The sequence below is a fragment of the Panulirus ornatus genome, chromosome 59 (assembly GCF_036320965.1).
Source record: "Panulirus ornatus isolate Po-2019 chromosome 59, ASM3632096v1, whole genome shotgun sequence".
NCBI classification, from domain to species: Eukaryota; Metazoa; Arthropoda; class Malacostraca; order Decapoda; family Palinuridae; genus Panulirus; species Panulirus ornatus.
The window spans coordinates 25,201,374-25,221,241 of NC_092282.1; the positions used below are offsets into that span (position 1 = coordinate 25,201,374).

The 19,868-nt window shown below is 40.8% G+C and overlaps 1 protein-coding gene across 4 annotated transcripts in view; it reads right to left on the bottom strand.

Moving 5' to 3' along the window:
* Positions 1-13,028: 13,028 nt before the first annotated feature.
* cac (calcium voltage-gated channel subunit cacophony) overlaps positions 13,029-19,868 on the bottom strand; it is a 1,845,957-nt gene continuing 1,839,117 nt past the window's right edge. For 3 of the 4 annotated variants that reach the window (XM_071696568.1, XM_071696569.1, XM_071696570.1), the window contains one exon: positions 13,030-19,326. In XM_071696568.1, coding sequence (XP_071552669.1) covers positions 18,446-19,326 — 881 coding nt within the window. In that variant the 3' untranslated portion in view covers positions 13,030-18,445. Of the gene's footprint in view, positions 19,327-19,868 lie in introns of all 4 variants that reach the window. The other variant, XM_071696567.1, reaches the window with a different exon arrangement.

Sequence of the window (19,868 nt, forward strand, 5' to 3'; positions counted from 1 at the left end):
ATCCTCTCTACATTTCATTCATGAGCTCTTGCTTTATGACATTTCTCAATGAACATAATCTCTTATCATTTATTCCTTGTCTTCCTCTGTTTGCCATTAGAGGTTCCTATATTCTGAGCCCTTCACCGTACTTCACAGAACTTTCTGTACCACTGATCCATTCTCTTATAGTATTCACAACTCGCAATCAATACCCTCAAAAACCTTTATTGTTCCAAGCCCTTGCTATGACTGTACCTCTTTGTTTCCTGTGCTTACGGATGCCCCTCTTGCATTCTACATGACCACATATTCAAAAACAAATACTACACAATCACTCTTTCCAATAGGAGCATCATCCTTCATTTGATCTCTTTCCATGCTACTGTGTGTATATACAAGGTCAAACAAAGATGGCATATCATCTTGCCTTGTTCTTGTATGCTCTATGATATGTTGATGCTGAAAGTTCTCATGTATACTTTTACGGACTTTGTCTCCTTGGGAATCTAATTCTTCCAGTGTATTTCCCTGCAAGTGAAATCCCTCATTATCAGTACTCTATCATCTCTTATGAGGTAGTGTTTTGTTGCTTCCATCACCACACTTATTCCTTTAATATTCTCTACCTAAACCTGTTCTGCATCATTAGTTCTTTGGAGGGTTGTAGTCTGAAAGTATTATTATCCATAGCCTATCCACAGTAATCTTCCCTGCCATAAATATGTCTGAAGGCACCATATATTGAAATTTCCTGGAATTTTATGGAATCCATTGTCAACAGAGTGTACAGAAATGGTTTGGACATAGAGAGAGGATGAGTGAAGTGAGATTGATAAAGAGGTAATATGTGTCAAGCTGGAGGGGACAAAGAGGAGGGGGAGACCGACTTGGTAATGGAAGGATGGACTGGAAAATGTTTCAAGTGCTCAGGGCCTGTATACACAAGAGGGTGTAATGTGTTCACAGAATAAAAGTGAATTGGAATGAGATGTGGTATGTAGTGAAGTAAGGTTCTGTCAATGGACTAAAGAAGATCATACAGAGTGGTCATGGGAAATCATGGAAAGGTCTGTGAAGCCTGGTTGTAGATAGAGGTTCTGGTTTTGGTGCATAATTTATCTATTCCAGGCATTACTTTACTGACAGGGAAAACAGTGAGCATTTATGAAAATAGTATATACAAATATGCTTGCTTACCCTTTTTTCCTACCCCTATGAAACTTACAGCAGTCAGGAAGCCAGCCACATCCACAGAGTGGGACCATAGGTCACAAAGTGTAGTGATGATGTGTGTATCTAGGTAGGGATAGGCATCTGAGCTGTAAGTGTTTGGTGTCTTCATTGTGGTTATTCAATAAGGCACAAAGGGTCCTTGGATGAGTTGATTTGGTGTTTGCAGAAAGGGCATGTGATGTCCAGAGCATGGATGGAAAAGTGTAACTTATGTTTGTGTGGGAGTGTGCCTGTTGATGGAAATATGTCTCATGTGGTGGATTTTGAGACTGACTTGAGAGGGCAGGCAACCGGTGCTTGTTATTTCAGTGTCTTTGTGTGTGTTCTAGCAATATTATGTTTGCTTAGGGTGAGGTAATCTGTGAAAAGAGGTTGCTGAAGTGTGAGGAGTTAGAGCTTTGTTTTGGAGTGGTTGGGGTGGGAAAGTTTTAGTGCCGATGTAAAGTATGGAGTGCTGAGCATGTAAGGTGGGTGTTTACTGGCAGGATCTTTGTTTTGCTGTGTAAGTAATGAGTACTTATTGTTGCTAAGTAGTCAGTGATTGTTCCAAGTGCTCTATTTTGTGTAACTTACAGTTGTGTTGTTTTTGCTTTAGAGAGGGTGGGAGACATGGAAAAGTATCGGTGTTACCCAGGACCTTTCTTAAGGCTCCTGGGCCCAAGGCTGTGCTATTTCCAATAGAAGAGAAATGCATTTTCCTATTGAATGATAAATTCTTTGACAAGACTCTAGTCCTAACAATAGAGCCTTGCCAAAGGTGACTTTTCACTTACAGTGTAACCTTGAGCAGGTGGAGTCCAGTAACACCTGTATATTTATAATACATATATTCACTCTATTCCTTGCACACCTTTCACCATCCTGCATGTTCAGGCCCCAATCACTCAAAATCTTTTTCACTCCATTTTTCCACATCCCATTCGGTCTCCTACTTCTCGTTCCGTCCACCCCTGACATCATGTATCCTCTTTGCCAATCTCTCCTCACTCATTCTCTCCATGTGACCAACCATTTCAAAACACCCTCAACCACACTTTTTATTACCACACATCTCTCTTACCCTTTCATTACTTACTCGATCAAACCACCTCACACCATATATTGTCCTCAAACATCTCATTTCCAACACATCCACCCTCCTCCGCACAACTCTATCTATAGCCCACGCCTCGCATCCATATAACATTGTTGGAACCACTATTCCTTCAAACATACCCATTTTTGCTTTCCGAGTTAATGTTCTTGCTTTCTGCACATTTTTCACGCTCCCAGAACTTTTGCCCCCTCCCCCACCCAGTGACTCACTTCCACTTCCATGGTTCCATCCGCTGCCAAATCCACTCCCAGATATCTGAAACCTTCACTTCCTCCAGTTTTTCTCCATTCAAACTTACCTCCCAATTGACTTGTCCCTCAACCCTACTGTACCTAATAACCTTGATCTTATTCACATTTACTTTCAGCTTTCTTCTTTCACACACTTTACCAAACTCAGTCACCAGCTTCTGCAGTTTCTCACCCGAATCAGCCACCAGCGCTGTATCATCAGCAAACAACAACTGACTCACTTCCCAAGCTCTCTCATCCACAACAGACTGCATACTTACCCCTCTCCAAAACTCTTGCATTCACCTCCCTAACAACCCCATCTATAAACAAATTAAACAACCATGGAGACATCACTCACCCCTTCCACAAACCGACATTCACTGGGAACCAATCACTTTCCCCTCTTCTTACTCGTACACATGCCTTACATCCTCGATAAAAACTTTTCACTGATTCTAGCAACTTGCCTCCCACACCATATACTCTTAATACTTTTCACAGAGCATCTATCAATTCTGTCATATGCCTTCTCCAGGTCCATAAATGCTAAATGGATATCCATTTGTTTTTCTAAGTATTTCTCACATACATTCTTCAAAGCAGAAACCTGATCTACACATCCTCTACCACTTCTGAAACCACACTGCTCTTCCCCAATCTGATGCTCTGTACATGCCTTCACCCTCTCAATCAATACCTTCCCATATAATTTCCCAGGAATACTTAACAAACTTATATCTCTGTAATTTGTGCACTCACCTTTATCCCCTTTGCTTTTGGACAATGGCACTGTCCATGCATTTTGCGAATCCTCAGGCACCCCACCATGCGTTATACATACATTCATATATACATCTCAACATATACATATATACACACACACACAGACATATACATATATACACATGTAAATAATTCATACTGTCTGCCCTTGTTCATTCCCGTCGCCACCCAACCACACATGAAATGACAACCCCCTCCCCGCCACATGTGTGTGAGGTAACACTAGGAAAAGACAACAAAGGCCCCATTCGTTCACACTCAGTCTCTAGCTGTCATGTAATAATGCACCGAAACCACAGCTCCCTTTCCACATTCAGGCCCCACAGAACTTTCCATGGTTTACCCCAGACGCTTCACATGCCCTGGTTCAATCCATTGACAGCACATCGACCCCGGTATACCACATCGTTCCAATTCACTCTATTCCTTGCACGCCTTTCACCCTCCAGCATGTTCAGGCCCCGATCACTCAAAATCTTTTTCACTCCATCTTTCCACCTCCAATTTGGTCTCCCACTTCTCCTCGTTCCCTCCACCTCTGACACATATATCCTCTTGGTCAATCTTTCCTCACTCATTCTCTCCATGTGACCAAACCATTTCAAAACACCCTCTTCTGCTCTCTCCACCACACTCTTTTTATTTCCACACATGTCTCTTACCCTATTATTACTTACTCCATCAAACCACCTCACACCATATATTGTCCTCAAACATCTCATTTCCAGCACATCCACCCTCCTGCGCACAACTCTATCCATAGCCCACGCATTGCAACCATACAACATTGTTGGAACCATTATTTCTTCAAACATACCCATTTTTGCTTTCCGAGATAATGTTCTCGACTTCCACACATTCTTCAAGGCTCCCAGGATTTTCGCCCCCTACCCCACCCTATGATTCACTTCCGCTTCCATGGTTCTATCCACTGCCAGATCCACTCCCAGATATCTAAAACACTTTACTTCCTCCAGTTTTTCTCCATTCAAACTCACCTCCCAATTGACTTGACCCTCAACCTTACTTTACCTAATAACCTTGCTCTTATTCACATTTACTCTTAACTTTCTTCTTTCACACACTTTACCAAACTCAGTCACCAGCTTCTGCAGTTTCTCACATGAATCAGCCACCAGCGCTGTATCATCAGCGAACAACAACTGACTCACTTCCCAAACTCTCTCATCCACAACAGACTTCATACTTGCCCCTCTTTCCAAAACTCTTGCATTCACCTCCCTAACAACCCCATCCATAAACAAATTAAACAACCATGGAGACATCACACACCCCTGCCGCAAACCTACATTCACTGAAAACCAATCACTTTCCTCTCTTCCTACACGTACACATGCCTTACATCCTCGATAAAAACTTTTCACTGCTTCTAACAACTTGCCTCCCACACCATATATTCTTAATACCTTCCACAGAGCATCTCTATCAACTCTATCATATGCCTTCTCCAGATCCATAAATGCTACATACAAATCCATTTGCTTTTCTAAGTATTTCTCACATACATTCTTCAAAGCAAACACCTGATCCACACATCCTCTACCACTTCTGAAACCACACTGCTCTTCCCCAATCTGATGCTCTGTACATGCCTAAACCCTTTCAATCAATACCCTCCCATATAATTTACCAGGAATACTTAACTAACTTATACCTCTGTAATTTGAGCACTCACTCTTATCCCCTTTGCCTTTGTACAATGGCACTATGCACGCATTCCGCCAATCCTCAGGCACCTCACCATGAGTCATACGTACATTAAATAACCTTACCAACCAGTCAATAATACAGTCACCCCCTTTTTTAATAAATTCCACTGCAATACCATCCAAACCTGCTGCCTTGCCGGCTTTCATCTTCCGCAAAGCTTTTACTACCTCTTCTCTGTTTACCAAATCATTTTCCCTAACCCTCTCACTTTGTACACCACCTCGACCAAAACACCCTATATCTGCCACTCTATCATCAAACACATTCAACAAACCTTCAAAATACTCACTCCATCTCCTTCTCACATCACCACTACTTGTTATCACCTCCCCATTTGCGCCCTTCACTGAAGTTCCCATTTGCTCCCTTGTCTTACGCACTTTATTTACCTCCTTCCAGAACATCTTTTTATTCTCCCTAAAATTTAATGATACTCTCTCACCCCAACTCTCATTTGCCCTCTTTTTCACCTCTTGCACCTTTCTCTTGACCTCCTGTCTCTTTCTTTTATACATCTCCCACTCAATTGCATTTTTTCTCTGCAAAAATTGTCCAAATGCCTCTCTCTTCTCTTTCACTAATAATCTTACTTCTTCATTCCACCACTCACTACCCTTTCTGATCAACCCACCTCCCACTCTTCTCATGCCACAAGCATCTTTTGCGCAATCCATCACTGATTCCCTAAATACATCCCATTCCTCCCCCACTCCCCTTACTTCCATTGTTCTCACCTTTTTCCATTCTGTACTCAGTCTCTCCTGGCACTTCCTCACACAAGTCTCCTTCCCAAGCTCACTTACTCTCACCACCCTCTTCACCCCAACATTCACTCTTCTTTTCTGAAAACCCATACAAATCTTCACCTTAGCCTCCACAAGATAATGATCTGATATCCCTCCAGTTGCACCTCTCAGCACATTAACATCCAAAAGTCTCTCTTTCGCGCGCCTGTCAATTAACATGTAATCCAATAACGCTCTCTGGCCATCTCCTACTTAAATACGTATACTTATGTATATCTCGCTTTTTAAACCAGGTATTCCCAATCACCAGTCCTTTTTCAGCACATAAATCTACAAGCTCTTCATCATTTCCATTTCCAACACTGAACACCCCATGTATACCAATTATTCCCTCAACTGCCACATTACTCACCTTTGCATTCAAATATATATATATATATATATATATATATATATATATATGTACAGGGGTCCCGGGTTCGATCCTGGCTGTTGGAGGTTTGTATGTTATATGTATGTTATATGTATATATAAAATGGATTTGTATGTAGCATTTATGGATCTGGAGAAGGCATATGATAGAGTTGATAGAGATGCTCTGTGGAAGGTATTAAGAATATATGGTGTGGGAGGTAAGTTGTTAGAAGCAGTGAAAAGTTTTTATCGAGGATGTAAGGCATGTGTACGTGTAGGAAGAGAGGAAAGCGATTTGTTCTCAGTGAATGTAGGTTTGCGGCAGGGGGTGTGTGATGTCTCCATGGTGGTTTAATTTGTTTATGGATGGGGTTGTTAGGGAGGTGAATGCAAGAGTTTTGGAAAGAGGGGCAAGTATGAAGTCTGTTGGGGATGAGAGAGCTTGGGAAGTGAGTCAGTTGTTGTTCGCTGATGATACAGCGCTGGTGGCTGATTCATGTGAGAAACTGCAGAAGCTGGTGACTGAGTTTGGTAAAGTGTGTGAAAGAAGAAAGTTAAGAGTAAATGTGAATAAGAGCAAGGTTATTAGGTACAGTAGGGTTGAGGGTCAAGTCAATTGGGAGGTGAGTTTGAATGGAGAAAAACTGGAGGAAGTGAAGTGTTTTAGATATCTGGGAGTGGATCTGGCAGCGGATGGAACCATGGAAGCGGAAGTGGATCATAGGGTGGGGAGGGGGCGAAAATTCTGGGAGCCTTGAAGAATGTGTGGAAGTCGAGAACATTATCTCGGAAAGCAAAAATGGGTATGTTTGAAGGAATAGTGGTTCCAACAATGTTGTATGGTTGCGAGGCGTGGGCTATGGATAGAGTTGTGCGCAGGAGGATGGATGTGCTGGAAATGAGATGTTTGAGGACAATGTGTGGTGTGAGGTGGTTTGATCGAGTAAGTAACGTAAGGGTAAGAGAGATGTGTGGAAATAAAAAGAGCGTGGTTGAGAGAGCAGAAGAGGGTGTTTTGAAATGGTTTGGGCACATGGAGAGAATGAGTGAGGAAAGATTGACCAAGAGGATATATGTGTCGGAGGTGGAGGGAACGAGGAGAACAGGGAGACCAAATTGGAGGTGGAAAGATGGAGTGAAAAAGATTTTGTGTGATCGGGGCCTGAACATGCAGGAGGGTGAAAGGAGGGCAAGGAATAGAGTGAATTGGAGCGATGTGGTATACCGGGGTTGACGTGCTGTCAGTGGATTGAATCAAGGCATGTGAAGCGTCTGGGGTAAACCATGGAAAGCTGTGTAGGTATGTATATTTGCGTGTGTGGACGTATGTATATACATGTGTATGGGGGTGGGTTGGGCCATTTCTTTTGTCTGTTTCCTTGCGCTACCTCGCAAACGCGGGAGACAGCGGCAAAAAAAATATATATATATATATATATATATATATATATATATATATATATATATATATATATATTTTTTTTGCCGCTGGTCTCCCTGTTCTCCTCGTTCCCTCCACCTCCGACACATATATCCTCTTGGTCAATCTTTCCTCACTCATTCTCTCCATGTGCCCAAACCATTTCAAAACACCCTCTTCTGCTCTCTCAACCACGCTCTTTTTATATATATATATATATATATATATATATATATATATATATATATATATATATATATATATATATATATATGTTATTCCTGGGGATAGGGGATTAAGAATACTTCTCACGTATTCCCTGCATGTCGTAGAAGGCGACTTAAAGGGGAGGGAGCGGGGGGCTGGAAATCCTCCCCTCTCGTTTTTTTTTTCAATTTTCCAAAAGAAGGAACAGACGGGGCCAGGTGAGGATATTCCAAAAAAGGCCCAGTCCTCTGTTCTTAACGCTACCTCGCTAACGCGGGAAATGGCGAATAGTTTGAAAAAAAAATATATATGTGTGTGTACGTGTAGGAAGAAAGGAAAGTGATTGGTTCTCAGTGAATGTAGGTTTGCGGCAGGGGTGTGTGATGTCTCCATGGTTGTTTAATTTGTTTATGGATGGGGTTGTTAGGGAGGTGAATGCAAGAGTTTTGGAAAGAGGGGCAAGTATGAAGTCTGTTGGGGATGAGAGAGCTTGGGAAGTGAGTCAGTTGTTGTTCGCTGATGATAGAGCGCTGGTGGCTGATTCATGTGAGAAACTGCAGAAGCTGGTGACTGAGTTTGGTAAAGTGTGTGAAAGAAGAAAGTTAAGAGTAAATGTGAATAAGAGCAAGGTTATTTGGTACAGTAGGGTTGAGGGTCAAGTCAATTGGGAGGTGAGTTTGAATGGAGAAAAACTGGAGGAAGTGAAGTGTTTTAGATATCTGGGAGTGGATCTGGCAGCGGATGGAACCATGGAAGTGGAAGTGGATCATAGGGTGGGGAGGGGGCGAAAATTCTGGGAGCCTTGAAGAATGTGTGGAAGTCGAGAACATTATCTCGGAAAGCAAAAATGGGTATGTTTGAAGGAATAGTGGTTCCAACAATGTTGTATGGTTGCGAGGCGTGGGCTATGGATAGAGTTGTGCGCAGGAGGATGGATGTGCTGGAAATGAGATATTTGAGGACAATGTGTGGTGTGAGGTGGTTTGATCGAGTAAGTAACGTAAGGGTAAGAGAGATGTGTGGGAATAAAAAGAGCGTGGTTGAGAGAGCAGAAGAGGGTGTTTTGAAATGGTTTGGGCACATGGAGAGAATGAGTGAGGAAAGATTGACCAAGAGGATATATGTGTCGGAGGTGGAGGGAACGAGGAGAAGTGGGAGACCAAATTGGAGATGGAAAGATGGAGTGAAAAAGATTTTGTGTGATCGGGGCCTGAACATGCAGGAGGGTGAAAGGAGGGCAAGGAATAGAGTGAATTGGAGCGATGTGGTATACCGGGGTTGACGTGCTGTCAGTGGATTGAATCAAGGCATGTGAAGCGTCTGGGGTAAACCATGGAAAGCTGTGTAGGTATGTATATTTGCGTGTGTGGACGTATGTATATGCATGTGTATGGGGGGGGTTGGGCCATTTCTTTCGTCTGTTTCCTTGCGCTACCTTGCAAACGCGGGAGACAGCGACAAAGTATAATAAAAAATAATATAATATATATATATATATATATATATATATATATATATATATATATATATATATATATATATGTTATCCCTGGGGATAGGGGATTAAGAATACTTCCCACGTATTCCCTGCGTGTCGTAGAAGGCGACTTAAAGGGGAGGGAGCGGGGGGCTGGAAATCCTCTCCTCTCGTTTTTTTTTATATTTTCCAAAAGAAGGAACAGACGGGGCCAGGTGAGGATATTCCAAAAAAGGCCCAGTCCTCTGTTCTTAACGCTACCTCGCTAACGCGGGAAATGGCGAATAGTTTGAAAAAAAAAATATATATATATATATATATATATATATATATGTGTGTACGTGTAGGAAGAAAGGAAAGTGATTGGTTCTCAGTGAATGTAGGTTTGCGGCAGGGGTGTGTGATGTCTCCATGGTTGTTTAATTTGTTTATGGATGGGGTTGTTAGGGAGGTGAATGCAAGAGTTTTGGAAAGAGGGGCAAGTATGAAGTCTGTTGGGGATGAGAGAGCTTGGGAAGTGAGTCAGTTGTTGTTCACTGATGATACAGCGCTGGTGGCTGATTCATGTGAGAAACTGCAGAAGCTGGTGACTGAGTTTGGTAAAGTGTGTGAAAGAAGAAAGTTAAGAGTAAATGTGAATAAGAGCAAGGTAATTAGGTACAGTAGGGTTGAGGGTCAAGTCAATTGGGAGGTAAGTTTGAATGGAGAAAAACTGGAGGAAGTACAGTGTTTTAGATATCTGGGAGTGGATCTGGCAGCGGATGGAACCATGGAAGCGGAAGTGGATCATAGGGTGGGGGAGGGGGCGAAAATCCTGGGAGCCTTGAAGAATGTGTGGAAGTCGAGAACATTATCTCGGAAAGCAAAAATGGGTATGTTTGAAGGAATAGTGGTTCCAACAATGTTGTATGGTTGCGAGGCGTGGGCTATGGATAGAGTTGTGCGCAGGAGGATGGATGTGCTGGAAATGAAATGTTTGAGGACAATGTGTGGTGTGAGGTGGTTTGATCGAGTAAGTAACGTAAGGGTAAGAGAGATGTGTGGAAATAAAAAGAGCGTGGTTGAGAGAGCAGAAGAGGGTGTTTTGAAATGGTTTGGGCACATGGAGAGAATGAATGAGGAAAGATTGACCAAAAGGATATATGTGTCAGAGGTGGAGGGAACGAGGAGAAGTGGGAGACCAAATTGGAGGTGGAAAGATGGAGTGAAAAAGATTTTGTGTGATCGGGGCCTGAACATGCAGGAGGGTGAAAGGAGGGCAAGGAATAGAGTGAATTGGATCGATGTGGTATACCAGGGTTGACGTGCTGTCAGTGGATTGAATCAGGGCATGTGAAGCGTCTGGGGTAAACCATGGAAAGCTGTGTAGGTATGTATATTTGCGTGTGTGGACGTATGTATATACATGTGTATGGGGGTGGGTTGGGCCATTTCTTTCGTCTGTTTCCTTGCGCTACCTCGCAAACGCGGGAGACGACAAAGCAAAAAAAAAAATATATATATATATATATATATGTATATATATATATATATATATATATATATATATATATATATATATATATATATATATATATATATATATATATATATGCCCATACATGCACATATACATACATATGCATATCAACATACCCATACAAATACATATATTCTCATGTACATATTCATACTTGCTTGCCTTCATCCATTCCTGAAGCTACCCTGCTCCACAGGAAACAGCATCACTACCCTCTCACTTTTTCTTTTAATACCTGTCTGGCTGTTTCTCATGTTAATTGGGTAGCACTAGAAAAAAAGATGAAGAAAAAGCCTCATTTGCTCACATCCATTCTCTAGCTGTCATGATTGGTGGATTGAAACAACCCCCTATTCCCAACCATACCCTACAGACCTTTCCATACTTTTCTACAGCATCTTCATATGCCCTGGTTAAGTCCATTTGCAGCATGTCACCTCTCTTACATGTTCAGGCCTCAGACACTCAAAATTTTGTTCACTCCATCCTTCCATCTCCATATATTTCTCCAACTTCTGCTTTTCTCCTCCACTTCTGATACATACATCCTCTTTGTCAATCTTTCCTCACTCTTTCTCTCTATAAGTTAAAACTATTTCAGTACACCCTCTTCAGCTCTTTCAACCATACTCTTCTTACCTCTTCCTCACCCTGTCATTATTTACTTGATAAAACCTCCTCACACCACATGTTGCCTTTAAGCATTTCATTCCTTACACATTCATCCCATTCCATACATTCTCATCTATTGCCCATGCCTCACATCTATACAAAATTGTGATTGACTACTATACCTTCGATCATACCCAATTTTGCCCTCCCAGGTAGTGACATCTCTTTCCACAAATTACCAGAACCTTCACCCCTTCACTCACCTCAGCCTCCATGGTTCCTGTTGCTGCTATGTCCACTCCCAGGTATTTACAACACTTCACTTCCTCAAAGTTTTCTCCATTCAGATCATACACCTGCAATGCCAAACAATCCTTTATCAATCCCTCTAAGCACTCTGAATGCCTCAACATCTGACCTCTTCCTTATCTTGCACTCTCTAATTGAAACCTATCAGTTTCTCATTTGGTTTTTCTTTTCAATTAATATATACGCTTGTATACTTCAGATTTTCTACTTTTATCCATCCAGTACTTTCATTCACATCTTATGATCTGACAAGTCCACATCCAACCCTCTCATAAACTGCACACTATGCACAGAAAACCTTGACCCTGTTGCTTCCTTGGCTCACTCTGTCTATTAGATAAAAACTCTGGATTCAAAACAAAACTAATTTCTGTTATTTGCTCACATAGAGGTCTCATTCATGTAGCATCTTGTTACATCAGTACTTTTGAATCATCTAGCCATCTCAGATAATACCAATGTATTATTATCTATCCAGCCAGACTAAATCATTCATAAGAAACTTTCCAAACTTTTCCCTTATAGCACATTTTTCATTGTTATATTTGCTACAATCAATCAAATGAACAGGTTGATTCATAAATTTGACATACTATACCAGTATGGTAAGGTATATCCAAAACAAAAACACTGCACATCTTATATTCTGAACATATGCTGTATAGATGATATTTTGGTTATAGATTACAGATGTGATCTACTGAGATGTTCTCATACAAGTTGTACCTCTTTAATCCAGCAACCTTGGGACCTGGCCATTGCCAGACCACAGAAAATGCCAGAAAACAGCAGTTGACCCCTTTAAAGGGCCTCACTTAAACACTTAACCAGTTATTACCAGCTTGGTTCTCTGTGTTCCTGCAGCATTGCTGCACCCAAAAATTGTTGCCCTATCTTTGGAATCCTAACCCCCAGATGGAGACTCCTCAAAATCGTGGGCAAGGGTTTTCTAAGACATACATTGCCAATACAGGGCAAATTCATCAGCATTATACACTTGTTTTGGGGCTATAAGAAATTAACAAGACTATTAATTAGCTCTGCTGCAGTGTAACATACTTAGGCACCTTAGCACTGCTAGCAACACTGACCTAGTGGCAGATCTATGAACTAATGGCAGCATATTCAAAATGTACCATACCATGGGAATTTCCAGACCACAGAGCACCAGACTGGAGGGGTAAAACCTGCAATTTTACATCACCATATCTTGTATACTGGAGAGTTTGCATCCTTTACAGACTTCATAAAATTTATTTGGGGTTTAAGAATGGAAACAAAATCAACTTTTAAACAATGCATATTGATAAAATGTTTATTCAAGACATAATCCTGTACAGACCTGTTCACGCATTCTGTATGAAAACCCTTAGCAAGAGTACCGGTTAGAAGTAGGTAGGAATGGAAAAGAATGTCTTATATATTCAGTTAACATACACTGCTTGTAAATTTGGTATCATTTGCCTTAGAAATTTACTAGTCTTGAACACTATCAGATACAGAGCAAGTCACTAGTTTCTGAAATTTCCATAAGAAGTTTCTCCTTGCTGTTTCATTTACTTTTACTTTTTTAAGTATCAGCTTTAGAGGCTTTGGTTCTTATTCAAAATCCCAGAAACTAGAGCTCTACAGTAAGTCCCAGATGAAGGCAGAAAATTTTCAAGTTACATCCACACCGCTGTAGTTCACTAGCACTACATCTCACTTTGTTTCATTTATTGTAGGAAAACGAATGATTTGTATAAAAGTTTCTTCAAAAACATCTACTGGATAACGTGCTATACATAATCGAGTGAGCGGGTACAACAAAGTTATCTGGTATTACACACACTCCATGACGTCACACACTCCCTGACGTCATTACCAAAGTTCCAAAGAGGAGGTTCAGAAATTCATGAAAAAGCAATGAGAAAAATTTTTTGGAAATATAAGTTTGGACGTTTTTCTCAGCAACAGCAACCAATCAAAACGCAGTACATATTTAAAGTTCTCAGTTGTGATTGGCTAGCAGCTGCTTGACAAAGTTCTCTCTTACATAATCGAGTTATAACTTGCTTTTTCCTGTAAGTACAAACCCTATGCAAGTCTCACTGAAACAATATAGTTGTGATTTTTGGAGCTGGATAAAAACCATATATAACAATCACTGTTTTAAAAAGACAGCACCTCAATTTGATAAATACTTAAGTGCATGCCCCTTAAAAATTACAGTTCTTTTATGCTTTCTATGATCCCAGTAGCACCTGAAGTCAAAAACAAGTTAAGTGGATACCGGAAATATCTCCTCATAATTTAGGAATGGATGATTGTTACTTACAAGAGGTAACAGCCAGATACATCAAAGAATTTCAATTTGGCATGTTAGGTTACATTCTTTATTCTTATACAATATACTGACAGACAAATCATTCATACCATTTAAAATTTCAGATTTGGATAAAACGTTGACACCCTATACGGCAGTTTCAGTGAACAACCATCAACCCATACACAATGGGGGCTGTGCTGTAGCTTCATTAAGTCTTGTTAACACAATGCAGTTTCTTCCTACATCATGATGCCAAAGACATATTGGATTTTTTTCATTTCTCCATAATATTTTTGGCAACAAGCTGTAAGAAAAAAGTGCATCACATGTACAAGACTTGAGAGAACCAGTCATAGATTCATGGTATGTCTTTCATGGCCTATGCCACAATTCTGATGGGATGATGAAAGTTGAGCTTCACTAAGTGATCCCAGGTGGCCCAGTTTTCCTACTTACAAAGAGGTGAAAGGTAAAAAATGAGCCTTGTTGGCATTATCACTCTAAGCTCAAAATCCTATATCTCACCATATTTCAATGACAGGCAAAGAGAAAAAACTGAAGAGAATGAAGGCACACATGATGATACAAAGAACATATAACAGCTCTTTGTATACTTTTAGAGGCAAGGCCTGCACTTGGGGGGCCGCTCTGGTTTTAGGGGGTTTAATTACAGGGATTATGAAAGAGTGGGGAGGCTTAATCTGTCTCAGAATAAATGAGACAAATCATGAATAAAAAACCCATTAAATCTTAACCACCACTCCTCAGTTTTTTAAATACCAATACTATGGCAATTAAATTGATTAACAGATTAAACATTATCAAAATCATTTGAAAATGATCATGCATTAGAGCTAATTGGCTATAAATTCTCTTGAATGAGAATTCTTGATGACCCCATGAGGTTATAAAAATGCTTTTAGTATATTTCAGTTGATTAAAAATGTTTCATGATGAAAAGTTCTACTATGATGATCTGATGACTAAATCTTAACATGGGGTATCCAAGAATTCCCAATCAAGACACTATTCATATGAAAATCATTTTCATCAAAAGGAAAATGGTACTGGGCTGCAGGCCAACAACATGCGGTTGTGGGCTGGACAGTGTTTGGACCGCATGGGTACTGCGGTGAGGATGAAGTGGTGGTTCTGTAGTTACAGTATTAATAGGCCACTACCCGCATGTTAAATATCTACTTAGGGCAAGTTCAGAAAAGGAGTTCTTGATCAGGTGGATAGGCCATCAAATAATAAAAAACCCTCACATGAATGAGGCTCTATCATTGCTTGATGAACTCTCTATCTGATCAAAATGATTTTTCCAAACACCCTAAAATGTAAACTTTAAAATGAACACCATCAATACTATGATGGCAGTAGCATATCAGATTTTAGAAATATTTGAATTTCAGATCAATCATAGGCTATCATAGTTCACATATATATATTCTTATATATGTATATATTTATATATGTACTGTATATCTCAAATTGTAACTGAGTTTTTTCAAGAGGCTTTAATGTGAAGTTTCCATACAATATATAGATGAAACATTAAGCATTTATGAAAGTAGTAGAGTTTTTGGGAAGTAAGTACATAGTTCTCTGTGCATTTCAGCTTAAGAATATACAATATGGAACACTTTTACATTGGCATTTGGGCAATATTAAACTCAGTAATGAGATGAGATGAAGGCAAATATTCTTTGACATTTAACAGTCCATTAGTGACAGCCAAATGAGTGTAAGAATTGGTTTATTTTAGTCACACGGACATAAATAATGCTTACACACTTGGTAGAACATTATCATCTGGAATCTATTCCACATGAATTAAAGAAAAAAGATTTAACAATAAATCTTTTAATGATACAGAATTCAAGTAAGTTTGTTATGAATCCTTGTATTGAATTTCAGTTGCCTAGACTATGTCACTAGCCTCCAATAAGCTTTTATAAACTGTCAGTCATACACACTGTACTTTGATGCCTTTTATTCCATATATAAATTAGTGACTATTGAAAGACTGGGCATTCTACCTTCTATGACATTTGGCTGCCAAAATAACAACAGTACCAGGATTTTAAGGATGAAAAATATGACTTGCAACAAGAACATCAACTAAGGAATTTGACAGTGGCACGTACTTGGAATGAAGGGAAAATTTGACAGGCACGTACCAGAAGTATGTTGGACCTCAATTTTTCAACAGATTGTAAGATACTGGTATATAAACACTAGTATTATTTTCACCAGCAAATATTGAAACACCTGGTTCTTGGTAACAGGATGGAACTCTATGTTATACAAAAAATGCACTTGTGGATTTGCAGTACACAGATAACTGGGAACAACCCGGATATTTTCAACTTTAAATATGATCGCTACTTTGGCTCCCATTTGCTTTTACCATTTGTGGAAACATTTACATTTCTCACATTTGTGTAATATTTACTACAAATTTCTAATCTTACGGAACATAATAAAAGGTTTGATAAATTTTGGTGAAAAATTTTGAGTGCCAAATGTAGCTGTAATATGCAAATTATTTGATCACAGTTTATAACATCTGTAATATGCCAGAGCTTTTGCAATCTCAAGAATACCTTTTATCCTTAAGACTGCATAGCAACCCCAAACATTTCCCTTGCTGGGTATGAAAATCCAAGGTTGCCAAAGATATCTTAGTACTGCTTCTAGGGTGCTATACTTGACCCTCTCCCACAACGAGGGTCAATCCACATAAGGCAGGACTTTTCATACAAAAGGTGAAAATAGTAAGATCATAAGGATCTACTAACTCATTATCTCCTAACCAAGCTTATCTTTCTATTATAAAAGTCCTGCAGTTCATTGTAGTAATTTACCTTTGCCCATAAAAATTTTCATTTCAAAAAAGCAACAGCCATCCTACAGTTATGAATTTTTAACAATTACTTGCACACAGTAATTTTTGTATTACATGACATGAGAAATAATTTGTTGCTAGCAAGGAGCTATGTATGATGCCAATATAAAGTTTTGGATATTCTCCTTAGAGCAACCAAGTATTAGTTCTACTTTTATTATAATCAGTTCCCTAATTTGATGAAAAATTGTGTGAAGTCATTTCAATTACACCAACAAAATACTGAATTATTTGGATGTACTGTAATGATGATTTCGTGCAAATGGGGCAGGAAAGAGAGGAGACGGGGGCCACTTCTGCCATGCTACCCCCACTCCACACTGCTGGACACACCTTCGTTGTGGACATAAGATATAAAAGGCTATGCTGTCCACTGAAGTATAAAACTAATGAGTATAACTAAGATCCATGCTAAGGAAACACACTTGGAGCAATCAACAGCTTAACTCTGTACTTACTACCAATGATGAACTCAATGCTAGTTTTATTCTCAAGATCCTCATAAAAGACGTTGAGAATGATAACGTGAGTATATATCAGTACTGGTAAGCGCATCCCAAATGTGTTGAATGACTCTAGTTCATCTTCAAAGTATGGCCATACACCTGCGCAGCTACGTAGTGAAAGGACAGTAGCAAGAAATGCCAACACAGGCCTAGTCCACCCTCCTGTGCATGAAGCTGCTCACCAGCACAAAAAACTCCAACTTTGGCAGGCAAATGGTTTTACTCCTCATATGAGAAAAGATCCAGAGATCCTCAGTCTCTATAGCAAACTGTAAATACTACAGACTAGTCATAAAAAACCAGAAGAAAAGGTAACAAAGTGGCACTCATTCTACATCTAATGAACAATGACTAAGAACTGCATTCAGGAGATATACTCAAGTTAACCCATATAGTAACAATGTAATGCTAACAACTGCTTCACATGAAAATGAGTTTATGTTAATTACACTGTGATGGGACATCCATTTTATAAATGGAAACCTTTTTCTTATTAAATCGGTATGTACTTATAAACCAGGAATATATGAAAAGAGTGGAAGCAATGAGATGATGTGGAATGCATCAGTTGGTAGTATATCATCATGACAGTATTGACTGATTTCAGTGCATTTCCTGAATACAGTCCTAAATTACTGACAGACAGCTGTGAATGACATATCTCATTCTGCTCCTTTTTGATATTCATACAACTCTCATACAGGAGAGCTACAATAGTGGTGACATTAAAATATCACAGATTTGATAGAACATTTGTTGTATGTTTAAATAAAGCACTTGTAGGGGATATGGTACAAAACAAACACGAAGAAAAGCCACAAATACACTTGTGGCCATGGCTGACTCCCCTGCCTAGGTCCAGTGCTCCACTCTATTCCCAGGCACTGCTAGTCAGGGCGGCACCGTCCCCATCACCACCTTAGGTGGGATGGGGACCCATGCCGCCCTGTGGGATCCACTAGCACCAATCATCCTCATCACTGTCACTATGGCGCACCCCCGGAGCTCCCCTCCTAGGTGCCCCAGCACCTGGTGCACCAACTGGGGCGGGCAACCGTGGCACTGTACGGTCCCGTCCTGGCTTGTACCCGTTAGGCACTGCTGGTGAGGGCAGTTGACGAGTGCCCCGCCCAATGGCTACTGCCTGTTCAAAACTAAGTGGCTCCTCAGGCCTCCGCTCATATGGATACTGGTCTCTGATAGGTGCCATGGGTGGACGTCGAAGTGCACCTGGGGGTAAGATCTTCCCAGGTGGGGGTGCACGGGGACGAGCACTACCTTCTGTAACAGGTGGAGTCCTTCTTTCTCGGAACACTGGTGGCATTTCTAACTTGGGCACATGTGTGGGCGAGGCATTCAGCTTGGGAAAGTTAATGGGTTGTGATCTGGTGGGTGATTTGGCCCCAGGAAGGGTGTGCTGACCTGCACCTTGGTGGCCTGACAAAGGCTGTGATGGCTGAGGGCCTAAGTGAAGTGTTGAAGGCTTATTTGGTGTAGGTGGTAACCGTCGGCCACCACCCCGCCTCTGTGGTATTGTAGGATAACTAGAACCTGCACGCCTGTGTGGGGAGGGACTACGTGACCGTCGGTCTAAGGACACTGTGCCATATTCTAAGGTACGGCCACGGCGCCCCACAGTTCCTGCCAATCCTGTGTGTGGTGAAGGGCTACGGGAACGAGCATCCAGCCGTGTGGTGATGTAGTGACGGTCAGGACTATTGGAAGCAGAACGGATGTTCCGTGGGCCCCAGGGTCTTGGAGGGAAAGGATCACAGCGCCGAATAGGACTGCGACCTCGTATTGGAGATATCATTCCATAATCATCACCATGCGACTTTCCTGAAACAGGGATATCAGTTACTAGACACTAACAATTAGAATCAGAATATCTGCTATATCTATTCAATATGGTTTTTTTTTTTTTTTTTGCTTTGTCGGTCTCCCGCGTTTGCGAGGTAGCGCAAGGAAACAGACGAAAGAAATGGCCCAACCCACCCCCATACACATGTATATACATACGTCCACACACGCAAATATACATACCTACACAGCTTTCCATGGTTTACCCCAGACGCTTCACATGCCCTGATTCAATCCACTGACAGCATGTCAACCCCGGTATACCACATCGATCCAATTCACTCTATTCCTTGCCCTCCTTTCACCCTCCTGCATGTTCAGGCCCCGATCACACAAAATCTTTTTCACTCCATCTTTCCACCTCCAATTTGGTCTCCCACTTCTCCTCGTTCCCTCCACCTCCGACACATATATCCTCTCGGTCAATCTTTCCTCACTCATTCTCTCCATGTGACCAAACCATTTCAAAACACCCTCTTCTGCTTTCTCAACCACACTCTTTTTATTTCCACACATCTCTC